General features: G+C 42.3%; 1 protein-coding gene across 4 annotated transcripts in view; it reads right to left on the reverse strand.

Annotated features, from left to right (window-relative positions):
• The window catches only part of eya1 (EYA transcriptional coactivator and phosphatase 1), a gene marked incomplete at its 5' end in the record, with an annotated part of 29,541 nt that extends 13,278 nt beyond the window's left edge, over window positions 1–16,263 (reverse strand). The window contains 10 exons of one of the 4 annotated variants that reach the window (XM_079234451.1): window positions 222–311; window positions 3,686–3,769; window positions 4,483–4,622; window positions 5,328–5,517; window positions 6,057–6,139; window positions 10,395–10,517; window positions 11,330–11,472; window positions 11,854–11,920; window positions 13,954–14,031; window positions 16,140–16,263. In XM_079234451.1, the coding sequence (XP_079090577.1) occupies window positions 222–311; window positions 3,686–3,769; window positions 4,483–4,622; window positions 5,328–5,517; window positions 6,057–6,139; window positions 10,395–10,517; window positions 11,330–11,472; window positions 11,854–11,920; window positions 13,954–14,031; window positions 16,140–16,263 (1,122 nt within the window). Of the gene's footprint in view, window positions 1–221; window positions 312–3,685; window positions 3,770–4,482; window positions 4,623–5,327; window positions 5,518–6,056; window positions 6,140–10,394; window positions 10,533–11,329; window positions 11,476–11,853; window positions 11,921–13,953; window positions 14,032–16,139 lie in introns of all 4 variants that reach the window. The other 3 variants (XM_079234450.1, XM_079234453.1, XM_079234452.1) reach the window with 3 other exon arrangements.
• Window positions 16,264–20,487: the final 4,224 nt, after the last annotated feature.

The raw sequence follows: 20,487 nt of genomic DNA on the forward strand, positions 1-20,487 counted from the left end.
GGCTCCGAGGTAACACTTCACCACTATGGGACTGATAACTGAGAAACAGGCTCCACGTCACGCTATGAAACAGTTGTTGCTGCTTTCACTAAAATCTTGATGGACGGTTCATACACTCCTGTTATACATTCCTCTGACCACTCAGCCCATCACAAGGTGAACAGAAGGCATTTGTGAAGACGAAGAACATGGCGGAGCTAAAGACATAAAAATAGACCTACCTCTAAGTCGTTAAAGAATAGGTGTGTGTCGGCCAAGTTGAAGATCATTTCTTCCATCCTCAGGCCTAATGATACAGATGTCGGAGGATCCTGGAAAATAGACAAAGACCATTCAATCAAATTAAACTCTTTCCGCTGAACTGAATATTGAGGTAATTTTGTTCCATTTGAAGTGGTTAATGTGAAACAATAAATAAAGCTGTTCCGTCTAAATCACTCAATTAACACAGAATCCCTTTACATTCCTCAGCAGGCTACTCCCATAAAAAGAAGACATTAGGTGGACTTGAAAGTTTCAGCCTCTGTTTACGACTCTCCGAAAGCGACCAGAATAGTCATCAGAAATGCCTTGAACGAAAGCAGTAAAAGCATGTCTCGTCTAAGGAAGGGTGGTCGATTTAGAAGAGTTGGGGGTCACAGTCTCATCGTAAATAGCCCATTCGCCACATACTTGTGCTGATGCATCATCGGATCGCTCTCTAGCTGATTAAAATAAATGATCACTGAATCAACTACTTTGAGGGGTTTATTGGTATCCAAAATAAAATAAAAAAATAGAAAAATAAAAAAAGATAATGCATCAGACACTGCAACTGCAATTTTTCCTTAAATCCTGATCTCTGTGAGTAATGTGACACGTGCTGTAATGGTGATAGGGTTGCACTGTCTGTAAGATAATACCGAGACAAGAGGGAACTATATTATGAATAGTTAATGAGCCTGTGACAATGTGTGCGATTTTCCTTTTAAAAAGATAATGAATTGACAAAAAGTCTTTTGTGTTTTTTCGGCATAGACAAAAAGATATAAACCTTGTGTGATCATATGTGAACAAAATTGCTCAAACAGATTTATGAGGAAAATCATTAACAGCATACAAAACACGTTATAATTAATTAACTGACTGGAAAGAAGCGCGACCATTCTTTTTTTCTTGTTACACAAATTGAATACCTTTTTTATCTTAAATCTTTAATCAACAGATTGTCTTCAGCAAGCAAAGGATGAAGGGAGACAATAGCAGGCTGTGGAGGAGGATTGTCTGCAGCTGGGTGAGACTGCATTAAAGACAGGACCAGAAGCAGGGATTACAGAGTTAAACCACCTGAAGACACACCTGAGCTTTCTGCTGATTAACTGTCACACCCCACAACGCTTATGTTTTCACGAAAATGGCCGAGGACAAACCACACAAGGAGACCTCAATCCCCACTTCTAGAGGCTTTCTCCTTTCTCTCAATCTCCCAGTTCGAATAAATCTTTCAGTCGGAATTCATCACAAATAATTAGCCTCCCACATCAACCGGCTCCCAGCTCCCTCTCCCGACCTCCGCCGCTGTTGGTTGATTTAGCATAAAGGGCTGGTTTGGTGGGAAAGGGCAGTCTTTGCGAGTGAATCCTTTCCAATTAAATCTAAACAATCAGTCAGTGAGGGAGTTAAGAATACAAGCAGGCCAGAAGGCCAAAGTGCTGCTGCTGTCATTGCTCCAGTGCCACCTGTCCCGAGATGTCAGTGCCATCCACAGGGGCGCCAAGTCCCCCCCTTTCTCTGAGCCCCTTACCAATAACAACCCCCCATCCATCCCCACCCACTTTAAGCTCTAGCTCTGGCGAGCCCAATAGCAGCACAGCTGGCCTCAGCCATCAGCTTTATGGGGGCGAGCTGCCTTGATGCCAATTAAAAGAGCTGATAAGAGCAGCAGTGTGTTTATATGTGTATGAGAAGGAGAATAAAAAGAGTCAGAGAGAGTGGGTGGGAGGTCACAGTGAGTGAGAGAAAGTGTGGATGTGTGCACACATCTATTTATAGTAGGCCCAGAGCAGCTAGGGGGGAAAACGGTTCAGTAATTTTTTTGTTTATGCCACGAAGACGGGGATGACATGAGTGACAGGAGGGAAGAGCAGGGCTGGTTGTTGTGGTGGATGTTGGTCTGCTTCACTTTCTTTTCTGAGATAGTTTACAGATCTGCGTGTCTGATAGGCTTTGAGGTAGCATGCTTTGTGGTTGCTGTGAATAAGGATGTCTCCGTCTTATAATGCTGCTTTAATGTGATAGTGTCAGCATGTTGGAGCATGAGGGACACTTTTGTCATTTTTTTTTTTTTTAAACAAATAGGGACTGAAATGTGCAGAGGGGGGCGAAAAAGAGTGAACAAAAGACAAAACAGAGAGTGAGAGGGACTCTAGCGGCTGTCACATCCTATATGAGTTCTGATGAAACGGGCCCTTATGGAGTCAGGAGTGTTTCCTGTTTCAGAGGAGCACACTGGAAACCCTGTGTATGCATCTACGTGTGTGTGTGTGTGTGTGTGTGTGTGTGTGTGTGTGTGTGTGTGTGGTTGGAGAGTCCCTCGTCACTGAGCCACAGCTCCCTAAGCCATAGCTCTCTCTTTACCCAGCATACAGGGCTGAGAACAAAGTAAATAAACAGTGGAGGGTCGTGGGGCAGCCCTCTTTCACCCCAAAAACAAAACACTGCCCCCATCAAACACCCCTCATACCAGAACAAAGGCGCAGAGCTCGGGCTGCAGACGCTAAGCTCTCTGACATATGAGGAGCAATATGTCATTTTTTACTTCAAAACCAGACACCTCCATAGACAAAACAACTGGTGATAAGAAATGTTGCACACACAAACAGAATTAGAGATTAATTTCTTCTTTTAAAAAACGGATTCAATAGTTATCCATGTATTTATATGTACATGGTATAAGACCTGGTGATTTGAAGCACTATGAAGGCTATATAGAACTTGTGACCTCAACAAAACCATGAGAATAGGATTTTACTTTATTTCCCAAATTGTTTGTTTTGAAAGTTTAAATTTAGAGAGGCAATTTACATGGGACAACAAATAGCAAAGCCTGGAAAAGTAAACTTTTCATTTGATAAGCATTCACAGTGACATGGGATGGAAAATAACCTTCCAGTAAAATAATAATAAATAATTGATGTATACATATGTAATGTATTTTTATCTGAATCCTAATTAAGGCAGGTTTGAGACAATCTGTGTGTTCTAGTTTGAGTTTTGACTGAATTACACTCGGTGGACTCAGTTTCCTGCCAGGGTCTCAAGGGAGATCCCTCTCTGAAAAGGATGGATTGAGAAGCACTTAATTAAACTAACAATGTGGCATTTCTGAAGGAGAAAGGAACACTTAAGATGTGTCAATAGACATCCAGAGTGCAACTGTTGTGAGCCCCTACAGCTGAGGCCCGACCAGCCATGCATAGCTCCAACAGCTGCAAAGAGCAGTCAAATACTTTGTCAAGCCTCATTGGGCCTATTAAAAAAAAGAAACAATTATCTGTACATTGAGTTCTGCTCTATCTTCTCACTATGGACTCTGTGAAATCTAATCCCCTGCTCATTGGCCATTTCCAACCCCTCAACCCCTTTTAATATGTATGTGTTTTGCTGATAAAGTGCACCGCTACTGCCAAAGTCTGATGTCACTCACCCGTCCATATCTGTTGGCATAAGAACCCGTAAGCAAGGAATGGAAAACGATGATTGTTTCATCCAGGTCCCAGATGAAAACTCGCTGGAGAGATTGGGGGGCGAAAGAAACAAAGAAAAAAACAAAGAGAAAAGAGGTTAAAATCAATGGTGCACTCTGTCGGGCTGCAAGGTGATCCTCCTGGTCAATAGGCCAGGAGCGTGTATTTGTGCGCCACAGGGACCAGGATCCATTTGCTTGGGTTGGTCACCGCAACACTCCTCCCATCAACCCACCACACGCTTTCCATCCTCTGCCCTTTACATTAGCGTAATCAATAGTGACAAACTAATTAACTAGATATGTTAACACGCCATGATGTCAGTGCTATAATGGGTGCTATTAACTTCGCTTAAATTCACATCATATTAATGAAGAGCCCTCTGAGTTTATTTTGACATATGGTCACTATCAAAGTATTGTATGGCTCATGGTGCATTTCTACCATTGTTAGTCAGGGCTCGTGTCCAGTCTTTGATGACTAGAATATATACATTATTCACTTCAACGATGACTCACTTAATCACATGCCTTATTGTTTATTTACAAGGTATACATGAGAATTTTATATATGTGTTTAGTGATGTCAGATATTCCACGATGCATCAATAATGCATTTATTGTTAAGGAATCAAATATTTAAGCATGAATGCCTACCAAGTGTTAAAGCTGCTGTAGCAGCCATATAAGTGGATTAGTGTCCATGTGCCTCAGACAGGGCGAGGCTGTCTGTCGCCAAGGTAGCGGGCTCACCCTACCTCAAGGTCGGAGTCAGGCGGCGGTGATGGGTTGTTGTTCCTTCTTCCCCGGCCACGTGACTTTCCATCCGATGCCCGGCGCAATCGATCCGAATCTGAATCTTTAATGGGGGTTGATGGACTGTGGATGGTACTGTACTCTGCTGAAAGGAAGGAAAGAAGGAAGAAGGAGAGTATAAAAAGAGCGTATCGAAGATGAGCTATGATTTGCTTTTAGCAAAGAAGTGTGAGTGACCATCTGTCTTGATGTGGGACAGACAGCTTCCTGGAAATTTGTTTTGTGTTTATGCCTACAGGTAACAAGCATATCATAAATCAGTTGCAGAACATAGTTACTAAATGCTATAGTGCTCCGTACTGATTGAATAAACAAGAGGCAATGGATTACATGTCGACTAGATATATCAGAGATGTCATTTAAATAAATTGGATGACTGTATATGAAATTACGTTTAGTTAAAGCCTGATGTCTTTGGTGTTGATTGATGACAATTTCAAATGCAATCATAAAGTTTTAACCGACTTATAAAGATACAATCAGTGCTTTATTGCCAGATGATGCATTAATGTCACATTCAATTATGGAAATAGCCACATCAGATTTCATTTTGTACTGTTTTACCTTGCTTGCCACACTAAGTAGGAAATGAGACCATTTCCTACTTCTCTCTTTGTGTATTTGGGTTTGGACAAACACAGTTTTTTGGCCTTTAGCTCATGTTCTCCTATCAGGAGCAACTTCCAGTCAGTGAGAAGGAAGGGATTCAGTGGCTCGCTTGCTTTAAAAAGAAACATGGCTCTTTATATTCAGGTTACGCAAAGCAGCCCTGAGGTTTGATTCTTACCTGCAGGGTTCTCTGTGACGGCCTGGCTGGTGATGCCGGTGGGTGGCTCCTGGAGGGTGTAGGTTGTGGTGGTGGTGGAGGGCGTGCTGGGGCTGGTATTGTTACTTGTCATGTAGGGTGAAGTGTAGGGTGAGCTGTTGTAATACTGAGCATACTGCCCCTGGCCAAAGGCTGGATAACTGGCGTAGTCCTGTGGAGAAAGACAGACATATACAGATAAGGCAAGCAAAGATACACAGAAAGATAAAAAAGACAAGTTCAATGTGGTGTAAAAGGGAAGACTTAGATCAAAAAGGTGGAGGGAGACCAAAGGTAGCATAGTTGAGGAAGAGAAGTAGGAGGTTTGGCAGAGTAATGTGAGATTTGCCCTGCACCAGTGTTGCTACTTTACAGTGCAGATTACAAAACATAAATGCAAACACATGTCTGTTCTGTCCGACATCTGGACAACGATCTGTCTGTTTTTTTTCTTCCTCTCCCTCTCTTCTGTGGCATAATACATTTGTGTTGGAAGAAGTGCAGTAGATAATCCTGCGTACAAATCTTTTGACATCCCGAGTGATTTATGCTTGAATGTGTCATGGATGAAATGTAACATATTGAGTATGCATGTTTCATAAAGATTTCCAGGTTGGGAAGAAGTCTGCAATTCCAACTTGTATAAACTCATAGCTGCCTCCGGATATCAGATCACAGAAATGGAATGAGCTGAAGGAAGTGCACAGCTACCTGTTGTGTGCTGTTGAAGCCAGTGGAGTTTGTCAGGGAGTTGTTTCCTGGATACAATCCTGACGTTGTTGTGAAAGTACCACCTTTAGGGAAAAATAAGAATTTTGAGTGATGTAGAAACCATATTTTATTAAACAACACTATAACATCTGCAGTAGTTTCAAGCAGTCAAGAAATGAAATGGCATATTGTTCGGGGGGGGGGGATATTTTCTTTTGTGAAACAACTATTTGAGGTGGTGAACAGAGGGAGGCCTGAGGGAGCACTCCCAGCAGTGGCCTTATCTTTCCCCTCTTCCTTCCTTATCAGTGATTGGATCAGGCCTGATGAATGACAGAGGGGTGAGGGGTGGACAGAACCTGCTCCCACGGCCGTCCAAGCCCGCACAATGTGAGGAAGACAAGAGACTTTTGTGTGTGAGCTACCGAAGGGTGGCGTGGGCTGAAGGGGGGGAGGTTGGAAACGACGGATGGAGCATGAGGGTGCCAGGGGGGTGTGCATGGGCAGTGTAGTGAGACAGAGATGTATAGGGAAGGAGGCTTGAGGTCGCAGTGAGTAGCACAGAGGGGGTTTGCTGCTGACATCTAGCCCCAATGAATATGTATGTTCCTCTCTTCACTTGCTCAAAGGATGGTCCTCCTGGGTAATTAAATCATTCAAAAGGGTTGATAGCATCTAATGGCTTAATAATATACATGACATGAGTTATAGAGGAGAGGAGCAGCGGCGGCCCCTGGGGGCTCGACTTCTGTCTTCAGCGGCAATCCACCTGTACTTTCATGTCAGGAGGAGCAGCTTAAAGGGGATCAGACTGGGAGGGAGATATCCGGGTGACATGGAGAGCATGAGAGAGCTGGGGGTATTAAAGCTCATATGATCCTGACTGTGTTACATTTTAATTTCACAAAAGAAAACTTAATTTGTATATAGTGCTTTATAAATGTATAAAAGTTGCTTCTTATTTGTCAAAAAGAAAAAAAGAAATCTCAAATTTCACAAATCTCAAATCCCAAATGTTTATAATGCCACCACAACATATAACTAAATAAAGTAGATGTGCCCATTGAAAGAAAATCAAGCAGTTTGCCTTTTGAGTATATTTTGTTTTGCCTGTTGTTTATGAGCAGTTAATCACAAAGTGCTCAAAGCACAAGCTTGGGATTGGTCAAAGAAGGTCAGTGTTTTATGTCATGGGTTAAGTTTTAAAGTCTTTCATACAAATAATCTATTGAAAAAGTTTTAAAAAAATCACACTCAAGTGTCATTGCAGTTATGCAAACCTTTACAAATACAACCACAAGGCATTATTAGACGTTTCTGTTCATAAAAAGACTAACCACTTCTCCATACATCCACACGAGTCATGAATTAACGCGACCATTGCATTATTTTAAAAAGCGCCTTCACTAGTGATCCTCCCGAAGCCATACAAATATCCCGTAGAGTGAAAAGGAAAGGGGAGATACATTTACTGTTCCTAAATGGGGGCGTAATTACACCTTTGTTCCCAGAGACAAACAGAGGGAGTTCCTTTCATCCTCTGGTCATTGGCCCCATCAGGAGGGCCCTCCCACACCGTGACAAACGTGAAGCAGCTTTTAGTTCAGGGGGGAAGGATCAGGGAAGTGCGGGGGGCATGAAGGGTACCGTATGGAAACCACAAAAAAGAAAAGACGTCAAAATGTTTAGCCTGGTCAGTTAGCTAAGTACCCAACGCTGTGGCCCAAAAAGAGAAACAAATATCTCCCAAAGCTCCCAAGATTACCAGGATCCACTAGTTATTTGTGCAGCAATTACACACACAGCAGATTTTAACCTTGTTCTTCATCCTGGCCTCTACTGGTTATTTTTATCAAAACGGATATTTCCCTTTGTTGTTTGTTTTGATATTTCAATGCATGCAGGGGGAAATTCAAAACTTTTGTGTTCTCCGCAGAAAGTTCAACATCAAGTGAAAGTCAAACAGAACAATATGTCAGAGATAAGGAGGAGTAAGGCTGTGAAGGACAACAACTTAACCTAATGCACGGTTCAAGCGGTCATAAAAGCTCTCGTGGGCAGGGTTTGAGGGTCGCTCTGTGGAGAACAAGGAGCCACATAAAAGCCGAGGGGACCCCCGCTAGCAGTGAGAATGAGCCCATGCTGTTGGTGGTGGTGCTGGTTATAGTAGGGGGAGAAAGAGAGGAGAAAGGGGGGGGTCTTGTGGTTCCCCCGGGGGGCATGTTTTCTCTCCCTCCCCCTGTCCTGCTCCAGTTAGTTCACTCACTCAAGACCAGACATCACCCCTCCCTCCTCTCCTCCTTCCCTCCTGCCTTCTGGCTCCACAATTGGAAGTCCATTTGCTTTGCTTGATCAGTCCCCTTGCCATGGGCTATGTCTATCATCAGTGCACAATATTTGTAGCAGAAGTTTGTATGCCCCACTTGGGAATAGGCTATCAAGTCCAGATGGGGCTCTCCTTTTAAAAAGGCAGACGGGGCTTCAGCTTCTTTAACTCACACTGCCACTGGGACAGAATGCTGGAATCCAATTATTCACCAAATTAGCATCTGCTCAGTCCCCATCAGCACAATCTCCCTGTCTCATCGCACACCTTTTTCTGACAATCCATGAGATGCATTACATACGCTGCGACAAGGCTTTGCAAAACTGAAGCGCACAAAACACTAGTCTCTTTTAAGCTTTGGTGCCACGACTTCAGCACCCGCACAAAGCTCCATGGCATCGGACATGAAAGTAAGGAGTAAAACCAATAATCTAATCGTCCTCTGCCTTGACAGCTGGCCACAGGCTGGTGGCGGGGACACTGACAGAGAGGGGGGTTGGAGGTATCAGATGTGGAAAAAGAGTCTTTGGTTGGGACACCCAGGCCCGAGGCACCTCGCCCAGGCAGATCAATAGGCCAGAAAGAGTAATGATGATGGTGTGGCAAAGGGCCAGAGCCACAGTTAGAGAACTCAAGGCCAGAATAGTGGTCAATCTGTCATCTAACGTGGCTGTCAAATACTAACGCACTTAACGCTACGTGGGGCATCCAATGGCCAGAGATAGCAGGAGACAGTGAGGGAGCGACGGAGGGACAGAGAAAGACAGCAGTAAGAGCATAATACTCTGAAGATGAATGGGCACATAATACTGTCATCGTGAGTTAAACCACTAAGGGCAGGACAGCGGATTGAACATTCTGCTGTACATGGTCCGTCTCTGGTTCCCTTTCCTCCTCCTCCTCCTCCTCCTCCTCCTCCTCCTCCTCCTCTCTTTCAGGAGTTTGGCTGCCCGCTGCACAACTCTGGCTGTGGCCGACTGTATTTGGTTAAGAGGCGTGGAAAAGAGGCTTCCCCGTGCCACATCTGCTGCTGAGCTGGCGTTATTTATTGTGAGATTGTTGCTTCTCAACAACATGTGGAGATGTTTTTACTATCACACATTAGATATTACAGGAGAGGAAGACAAAGGCCATGCTAGCGGTTGGCTAACTGTCCTTGCCCAGTGCAGGTGGAACAGGGGCTTTTTGAAGCAAGACAAACAGAGAATAATAGAAACACTATATGGCAGAAGGCTTGATCTACATTTAAACAGAACGTATGATTGGACAGAGAGAGCAAAAGAGGAGGCGTGCAGGGCGCAACGACTCCTCTTTCTAAGGTTTCAAGGCTATACATCTCTAGGGTCTCAGCTCTAAAACAAATACAAATATGATCACAGAGAGAGAAAAAACAAATGCCGGGGAGTGGGGAGGACATGGCTGGTGCCTCCTAAGTGCCTGCCATTTTTCCATCTGTGTTGATTCTTTTAAGAGGAGAGGAGAGCAGAGGGGGGCAGCTGTCATGGCTGCAAATAATGACCGTCGGGAAGCAACCATCTTTTGGGGAGTGTGAGGGCCGTGTTGTGAATCCGTCTGGCTCCGCATGCTATTAAATCAGGGACAGAAACCTTTTTTCTCTAATCTTTAAAACAAAAAACAATACTTGACCTTATTTGGACGATCTAATCAGAGGGAACACATGGCAGAAAAAAAGAGATATTGGCAAAATAATGTAAAAGAGAGGACAAAGTACTTCAAAACGAAAGAAGAGGACACAGACTGAACAAAGCAGGAAAGGCGCGTGGCAACCAGGTAGTCGGTGAATCAAAGTCTGCTCTTTCGTTTTGTGAACCACTCATAATGTCAACGTTTTTTCAGCTATTTTGCTGCAAACATGGTACAGGCGTGAAATGTTACATGCTGCCAGCTTTAAGAGTGAGTGATGGCTTCTCACGCATTTTGACCAAATACAAACACGCTGCCTGTGAAGATTCACCGAGAAAAAGATAAAGCATTCACAAAGATGTCCTCACCCTGCATCTGGTAACTGTAGGGGGCCTGTCCTGTCTGCGGCGTTGTGAAGCCAGAGCTGTAGCTGAGGAAGCCGGTCTGACCTGGGGATTGGGACTGGGTCAGACCCCCCTCCGTCTTTATGCCTGCCCACAATGGACCTAAATCAGTTAGTGACACCAGATCGGTTTGATGCACCAACAACAGTCAACACACACGTTTAAATAACACTGGACAAAGAAAAGGGACACAGCCTCTGCATGTAAGCACAACACACGTATCACAAAGGATGATTCATTTAATCATCACAAGTTGTTTAGACATATTATCTCACACTAGGTTCAGTCCCACAGCAAAGGAGTTGTCTACTTGGCTGTAAAACCAAAAAGCATGTTAGGAGGATGATTGTTTGATTTTATATTATCTTTAGTGTTATTATTATTATTATGATCATCTGACAAAGTAATAATACAAGTAATAAAACATTCTGCTTGTGTTTGTGAATTAAACTGGCCACTGCTTACGTTCAATCAGTCACGATGTAGTGTCTATGCAGCGGTAGCATTCAAATAAACAGTGTAGATTCCTCCATATATTGGAGAGTCTTTTGGGTCAGAACACTCTCAAGACTTTGGACAAATAAAGTCTACAGCTTTCCATTGCATTGCCAGAGGAAACCAGTTTTTGTTTTTCAGATTTGTATCATTAATCTTTCAGATCTATCAGAACAGCTTGACGAGTAAACTCTGTTTTATTGCAATGAAGGAGAGTATGCCGGCACTAAACAACAACTCAGCATCTCTGCTGCTCTTGCTCTACTGGAGCAATTGTGGGAACAAGGTTTGTTATGAACAAGGTCTTGGACCTGACCTTCAGGAAGGACAAATATTTAGTTGTCATCAACATGCATCTTTTAGCAAGACAAGAGGAGGTTTTGATGTGTGTTGAGAAATCTTACCATAGGCTGGGATGCCGTAGGGCTGGCCAGGCTGGGGGTAGCTAGCATAAGCTGCGGCCTGCTGCATTCCTGTGGTGTACTGCGTCTGCCCATACGCAGCCATATTTTGGGATGAAGGGGTAGGAAGAATATGCGGATATGTTCTGCTATTTGAGAAAAGAAACAAAAGACAAACGTGAGACAGGAAGGCGGGAAGAAAAGGGACCATGTTCTACCCCTGAAACCATAACGCAAACTTCGCTAACTGACAAATTCCTTTTGATTGTGCTACTTCATTTTAAACACTGAGCCAAGCTGTAGGACCGATAGCATCGCACAGCTCATAGACATAGTGGAAGAACAATAAATGGCAAAGGACATTTTTGCAAGATAATAATTACAACAGATTTCAGAGGGCGCAAGCTGCAGACATCCAGGCAAACAAAGCCAGTCGAAAACCCCCGATCTCGCACAAGGATCTAATTAAAGAGCCAAATGAAGTTGGTTGCTGCTTATTTTTTAAAGAAAAATAAAAGGAGCCTTACTTGGAAGGGTATATCTGTGGAGAGAACTGGTGAGTTTGTCTTGGGCTGAAGCCACTGCTTCCAATAGCTGAGGAAAGTGAAAAAGAAAAGAGGCAAGCACATATTTAAACATTAAGAAATAAGGTAAATATTGTCTTTTGCCAACAGAACTTCTGGATTCCAAGGAAACAGTAATTACATTGCGTTACTGTATTTATTTCGGTAACCTCATTTAAGGTTGACAACCGGAGACCAATAATGAAGCAAAAATAATCAGGTAAGATCATCAGGTTTTTCTGCTGACCCGCGTATCTCTGAGATACTTCTGAGCTGCTATGGTGACCGCTGGTGTAAACACACACAGGATGGTCTGAATCAGTCTCGGCCTGTGGATCCAGTTGCCTCGGGCTTTTCGAGCCACAACCACATTGGTAGTGACATCACTGATTGCAGGTAATGAGTGCTACTGCATGATCATTCCTTCATTAAGCGTACAACTATGTGATTCCACGGTGCTGCTGACTTGAGAAAGTTCAGCAACAAGTGACTCGCAGAAGTATCTGCTTAAGAATTATATATACGACACATACTTTATATTCTTTGGAAAGTAACAACTCAGATAAACTCTTGTAAATAGGAACATTTGTATTAGTGTTCTTAATTTGGGCTGCAGGCTTCAGTTCCAATATTTTTTGGGGAAAAAAGGTCAAATAAATGAAAACTAAATATGAAATTCCTGACACACAGATCCAGCCTGCAATACTTCAGGTACAACATTGGGAGTTGTAGTTAAAAAGGTTTTGGATTTAACTGACTCAATATTTTTTTTAATAGCAAATTATATTACAATACCTTAATAAATGCAAGTTTTATAATAGATCTACATTTAATCATATTCATGCAACAATCACAGTTCTGCCGCATTACTCGCATTTAGCTACAGCGGAGTGATGCAGTTCTTAAAGAAACATCTGTCTAATTGGTCGTGACATGTAAAATAACGGATTTGGTTGCGGGGGAGCGCTAACTGTATGTAACTGAATGCTGTAACCCTTCACACACGTTATTAATATTGAACACTTTTCCCACATCAGCAGCACCTGCCACTGGACAAAACCTGCTCTTCTCAGCGGAGCTTTGAATTTCCCCGTGGAGGATATTAGGGTATAAGATTACTAAATTTCATTAATATTGTCAGAGACAAAAGTCATGGCAGTGATTTATGCGCTTCTAGAGTTAAGTATCAAATACTTAGTTAAACAGTTGAGGAAATACAGGAAATTTATCAGCAAGATAATACCATGCACAGTTGGATGCGGTAAAAATAATAAATGTTTATAGAACATAAAATAGAGTGCCGTAGGTTGACATAGATAATGCTGAGGGTGGAAAAATAATTAAGCTAAAAAGTTATCACATTATTAATTATTTATTTCAATTCCTAAAATGCTCATCATACTCTATGGTATTTATGAATAGATGTCCCTGTGTGTGTGTGTGTGTGTGTGTGTGTGTGTGTGTGTGTGTGTGTGTGTGTGTGTGTGTGTGTGTGTGTGTGTGTGTGTGTGTGTGTGTGATGTTCCCGTGCTGAGAGGAGGGTGTGAAAACCCGATAGAGTAACAGCCCGTGGAGAGTAAAGGCCACTGGGACGCCGTGTCACTCCACTGGACAGACAGGTTCAGTGCATTACAGGTCATAATTCAGTCCTCACTGGCATGGGAACCACCAGCACATACAAAACACACACAGATGCAAGCAAGCACGGCATATAGATATGCTGACAAAAGTAAGGTTGTCACATCTCTATCTCTCTCACACACACACACACACACACACACAAACACACACAGGTGTTTTAGCTGAAGGGACTCTTCCTGGGGCCCAGCTCATAGGTCAACCATAGGGTTCTCTAGGCTCATCTCTCACTAATCAGTTCTGCAGTTGTGTGTGTGTGTGTGTGTGTGTGTGTGTGTGTGTGTGTGTGTGTGTGTGTGTGTGTGTGTGTGTGTGTTTGTGTGTGTGTGAGAGAGGCAGCCAGACACATAAGGGCACACACACACGCACAGACACACAGACACACACACACACACACACACAAACTCAACAGTTCTCCAGCCTCACCTGATCCTGAGAAGCTGTCTAGAGAAGTGTCTGCTACTGAGGTGATGAGTTCGCTGCTGCTCATTGGCTCGGATTTAACTGCGAACAAAGAAGCCACATTGTCACCATATGCACCAAATCAAGTCTGGATTTTTTTTTTTTAAAGATTAGATTAATGATCTCTTTTTTAAAAATATAACAAAAAGTTACTCAGTATAAAATAAAAACAGAACTGCAAAGGGAGGAGGGTGTAGTCAAACAACATTCCAATATACAATAATTGCAGAAAATCTATATGCAGAATTAACACTTACGTTTGTATCTATTAAACTGGTTTACAGATATATTGTTCTATTGTATCATTATTTGTAATTATTTTTTATGGGATTTATCTAATGGTGCAATGCAATTAGGTTCATCTTCATCACTAATCGTTATTGTGAAAGAGGTGTGTATTTAATTTAGAATTGCTCTTGAACCATTTCCTAATGTAAAGCTTATGAATGTATTTTAGATTTGTATTTTAACTATTTTACAAGCACAATATAAATGAAATTTTAATTTGACAAAACATTCTACTTTGTAAAAAATAATGTTAACATTTACATTTAATGCTAAATTACTGGCTTATCAGTACTTAAATGTGGCATCAAATAAAAATGTACATGTCTCAAACAGAACTTGTAGGGATGTAAGACTACAATTGAAATGTCAAGGAAATGTACGGCGTATAAAATCTTTTTAAGAGTGTAGCGAACGCTGTTTGACCTTGACTCCATTATACAGCTCAGCAATAGCTCTGCAAAGACAATTTCACAGCTTTCTGACAGCTCAGGAATCTTTGAAATTAATCCATTTCACTTCAGGCGGGCTGGAGGACTTTTTTTCCCTCTTTTTTCCCCCTCTTTTTGGCAAAACAAATTGACAATGTGGGCAAGGGAGTCATGCTCAGTGGAATCCCTCATGGTTGAAGAAGCTATTTGCTGTCATGTTTTACATGTTTCCGCTATGCTCGCTCAGTGCAGAAACACATGTTGACGAGGGGCAAAAATCTTTTGAAAAATACACCGATGAAAAAATGGTGGTAAGGTGCATGCATAAACTAGGACACACTCAGGTCACAGAGCACACAATAACCACTGTATTCAGGAAACGGAGTGGAACGACCAAATGAAAACAAAATGCACAGTATGCAATCTGAGCATTAATTAGCCACGGAATCCAATCCAGTCGGTGTGAAATCATGCTTCAACAGAATACCACAACAATTACAGCAAAAAACAAAGAGTTTCTGAATGAAAGGCACAATAGTTGAGTCAACTTTAACATTTTGCAGCTGATATTGTAATTTTGGGACTTAAAGCAAAATCCCAAATTGAATGTCTTCATAAGTGAAGCAGGTAGTTCAAAAAGGTTCATTCTTGCTCTCAGTTGAAAACACCAAGTATTGTCCTTTCATTGTGTCACCAAGAGTAGACGAACCTGCAGCGGACTGTGAGTTAGAACCTAACAACCAGTCTGCAGTGGTAAGCATTGTGATGTTATCACCTATGGGAAAGAAAGAATGGCAAAGGGACACATGACAGTCTGCACCAGGTCGACGGGTCCTGTGTCATGAAGACACAAAGAAGAAAACGCTGAGCTCGCAGCGCAGGCTGGCTAACTTGAAGCTTACGTGACGGGAAGGATGTGTTGGTTTGTGACATGGGCATGACTGCTTCACTAAACAAAGGCTCAGATTCAAGCACAGGTAAATCACCTGAGTAAATAACTATGTACAGTGGAGACCTCATGCAAAACTGCATCATTTCCATGCTGTGGGCTTTGAATAATTACATGGTTACTTGAATAAGCGACTAATAGTCACTGGAAACAACTATGGGTCGCACTGAATTGTTGAAGCTAGAATTGCAAAAAATGAAGTGCATGCTCTATTTTTGTTTTACTGGCTGTTTTATACGATACTGCTGCAAACAAGTATTGGTTATTCACCATCCCTCCCCAAAAGGACTTAACATTTTTGCAACAACACTTTTTTTGATTCGAATGCATGAACGCTACACTGCACTACTTTCATATCCAAATATCAGCCTCACATTGGATGTTACAATATAGCTTTTTTGCCACCATTTTCAGCCCTTTTGAAAATGTACACTAGCAGACAAGGCAGAGAGAGCACCTATAGAGCAACAGCACCGCAAACATACCTTCAGTGCCATTGGGTGTCATGGAATTGTTATTGATGTGGGAGTTGTCGAGGTTGGGACCATTAGGAGATTCACTGCTTCCACTTACTCGGCTGTGAGGACTGGCTAGATCCTGCATTTCCATAGACCTGACGAGACACACACGCACACGTGCACACACCAAATCAAATTACACATATCACTCTGGTTTCAGGGAAGACACGCAGCTCTGGTACACAATGCAATGTGCGCAATATGCGTAATTCAAGTCCAGATTCAGATAAAAAATGGTGGTGATTATACAAAGTAAAAAAAAAAAGTAATGAGTTAGTGATAAAATAAAAATTCCATGAAAGCTACTTTTAAAAATCATTATTTACTTCATCCTAATGACAACCTTGCATGTGATATATTCAACTGGATTTCAAATACTGATGTTTTTGTGCGATGCCAAATGGCAATGCCAAATTAACATATGAAAATTAAAGATGAATACAAGCCAAAATGTGACACACACGCTCACATTTGCACAAGCAAAAACAGATTGGAATTGGGAGCTATGAAATGGAGAGTAAACATCTTGACAAGGCAGTTTCTGTTTTCTCACATTACAACAATCTCACTGCAAGTCACCGTTTTACATGAAGTGTTTACTGTCAATTTAGTCTGATGTATCTTTAAGCAAAAATTGCCTTAAGTGTTTATCGTTTTGTGTGGTATGGAAGACTGTTAACAGATGTTTGCTGGTTTGAGGCTATGGTTAATGTGCCTGTTAAAAGTGCAGCACTCTGCTTGATTGTAAGAGCCCATGCCTCAGTGATAGGCAGATGAGAAGCTCATGAAGCATGTGTTTGCTCTGGCAAGCTCCTTAATTGTTTCTGTGTTTATACAAAAGACCACGCCACTGAAAACATTATTCTATCTTCTCATTTGTGCACTCAAAGGATTTGATCAAGTGTAGACAATGGAGAAGACGGAAGGCACGAGTGATTTGAAAAATACGGCCACAAACTGTAGACCCCATTTGTCTCTGTCACTGTTTCCATTGCAACAGTAAGTTAATGAAATTAGGACAAAGATTTTGTACATTTCCAATTATATTCCGGAGTTCTGGGTATCTCTGCTATCGATAAACATTGGCCTCTAACAAGAGGCCACAAAGATAAATGCTCAAGAAACTCTGAGTATTCTGAGTGCTATCAGATGGCTCGAAAAAACAAAAAAACAAAAAAGATAAAAAGATCAAATTCAGATATTTGATTATGTGCATCCACTCTATTTAAGACGATATTATAATGTTATGATATTATGATACATTGCCATACAGCTTGGCAAATGTAGTAAATTATTGTGGTTAAAGTCCATTTTAATTCATGGAACAAATATATATATATATATATAAATATGACAAATCAAATAGACTAAGATTTAAGTGACAAAAAAATGTAATAATAAAAATAAACAATGACACAAAAGGTTAAGTCTTTTTCACACATACTCCCATAATGGAAGCTGCATTATCCTTTTCCCAGAAGTATATTAATTTACATCTACCCTAAAAATATCACCCGCTCCAAGAATACAACACCGTAGAGGTACAATTACAGTTCAAGCACTCTAAGGATCAACAATATTTCTGCATCTCACACTCACTACTTAATCCTGTTTTCTCCTCCTTTGCCCAAACTTTTTTCTCATTAGCTGATGTCAAGAAAGTCTTTACTTCCAATCAGACAACACAGTAGGCTGAGAGAAGTTGACAGTTGTTTAGCAGAGTGTCTCTGGTGCTGCTGGCACCGGCTCAACTGTGCTCTTACCTGGACCTAGATGGCTTGAGTCCTCACAAACCACACTCCCTTTCTTTATTCTGCCTCCACCTGCCGCAGCAGAAACAATGTCACTCCTTGTTATTGCAGCTCAATGTCACAGTCCAGAGCCATCCATGACACAAAAAGGCTTGTCTGAGAAAACATTATTGTTATTCTGCAGCAGAATGGGAAGAGAGGGCTCGCGGGGGAACAGAGGCGCACATTGTCTCTCCGAGCCGCAGCCCTACTCCACTGTTGTTTCCTCCTCCAGGTCCTCCCTCCTCCCTGAGCAAGGGGAGCACGGCCAAATGACGGAAAGGTGATTCATCATTGGTCTACGACAGCTGCAAACTGGATTAGCCCTCCCCCAATCAACATGCAAAGCGGCTTAGCCAAGGTAAGCAGGAAGGGGTGTGGGGGGGGTTGTGGGGGCGAAGGTAGGCAGAAGGGTGAGGGGTGAGGCAGAGCAGGGGCTATGGGGCACCAGAGGGTGGGAGAGCCTGCCCGCTTTCCTGCTTGAGGTAGCCTGCTGCTGGAAGGAAGATGGGACTTGTTGAGCAGAGACAAGTCAAGCGTGACACCCCTAGCATCTTCAGCAGATCTTTCATCTGCAATTGACACTATCTGAAATTTATCAGCACTCCCCCTCCCGGCATACTGACAGGTCCTAATGACCGTCAGGGCTGCTTCCCCCGGGCTTGCCCCAGCCTGGGGCCATGCAACAGCACAGACATACACAACTTCCTAACTTCACAGCCTGTTCACAAAGGACACAAGGGCAGCACGAGAACTATATACATATATATATATATATATATATATATATATATACCCTCACACGGACATCATATAAATCTTTTCTTTCTCTGTTGCAACACAAAAACTCATTCTTAAGTCTTTTTTTTTTTTTTTATGTATTTTTCTTTAGAACACAGAGACACATAACTCATGTCTGTATGTCTGTATGTCTGCACACACACACACACACACACACACACACACACACACACACACACACTCATGCACAGGCCACTTCAGAGGCCCCCAGATCAGTGGTGCAAATGCACACACACACACACACACACACACACACACACACACACACACACACACACACACACACAGGGCACTTTAGAGGCCCCCAGATCAGTGGTGCATCTCAGACAATGAAGGAGACTGGAAACAAGAACACGGAGAGCATATGGAGCCACATATGTTTCCTATGACGCTACGAATGCCTCTATTACTCTCCTTTAGCTGACAGTTACATTTTGCTCTGTCCACTCCCGCTCTGCTCGTCTCTCTCCAAACATCAAGCAGAGCCATATACTTGCATGACTATAACACTATATTAGACTTGACTCCAGCCCACCATGGGAATACAGGGTCCAAAAAAAGGTCACCGGTATTCAACTGGTCAGGAAAAAGGGAAAATTGTCTTTTTGCAAAAAATCCTAGCATGATTTTTTAATGGTTGCCTGTTTACATGAGCCAGGGTAACCTGAGCTGCATGAGTTTTTTCTTCTTCTTTTTTTTTCAACAGGCTTTGCTCTTCACACCAAAGCAAAGCCTTCATGAATACCATTCCAGCTTTACAATATGCCTTCTCTCCCTCTGCTAATGGTACAGCCTTCTTTGCGAAAATAACCATTGCATTTCATTCTCACTTTAGACGCTACGGACAACTGCAGGGCCTCCTCTTGACATTTCCCGATACCAAAATATGCAGAGGTTGAGTAAAAAACACAGAAGTATGAATTGAAAAGAAAGTCCACGGAGGTAAAAAGCCATGAATACGAAAGAGAAACACACTTTGCCACAGCACATTATCAGCGATCACAGAGTTGTGGAGAGAGTGCGTTGTGGTGAAGCGATGTGGTATAGTGTGTGTCTGTGTGTGTCTGTGTGTGTGTGTGTCTTTGGTGGCTGGTTCAGCAGTTCAGGCCAAAGAAGCCATTACCATGCTGGTGTGTCAGCCATTGCCAGCAGGTGAAACCGGCCAGGTGAAGAGACAGAGGGGGAGAGAGGAAGGGATTTAAAAGCACTAGCCTTTCTTCTGTGCCGCTAAATATTTATTGTTTAAAAAAAAAAAGGTCTGCATTCAGCATCTTTGATGTGCTTCTTAGTTCAACCTGAACTGCCAGGTCTTTGAAGCCAACAAGAACAAAGCCAGACTAGATGAAGTGCTGGAAGTGTCATCAAGAGGGGAAAAAAAGAAGAAGAAGTGCCACAACACGCTTCACTCACGGTTGTTTGCTGGCCTTTTGTTTCGCTTTACTTATTTCAAGACCTGCGTCTCCAAAGGTAAACACAGCCACAGCCAAGCTTTTAGCGTAGATCATCTCAGCATGCAGGCTGTCTGACCCGACACAAATCGTATATTCACCTCTGCTACATATTTCGTTACAATTCAGAAAAGAGTTACATTCCTCGCAAACTTTTAACAGATTTGTTGAAAAGTATTTTCACATACTTCAAATTAAAATAATCAAACGTGACGTTAAAAAAGAAATATGAGTGAATGTGCTTAGTTTATTTCCTCCCTGTGTCATCTTTACTTG

The sequence above is a fragment of the Taurulus bubalis genome (assembly GCF_910589615.1).
Source record: "Taurulus bubalis genome assembly, chromosome: 18".
NCBI classification, from domain to species: Eukaryota; Metazoa; Chordata; class Actinopteri; order Perciformes; family Cottidae; genus Taurulus; species Taurulus bubalis.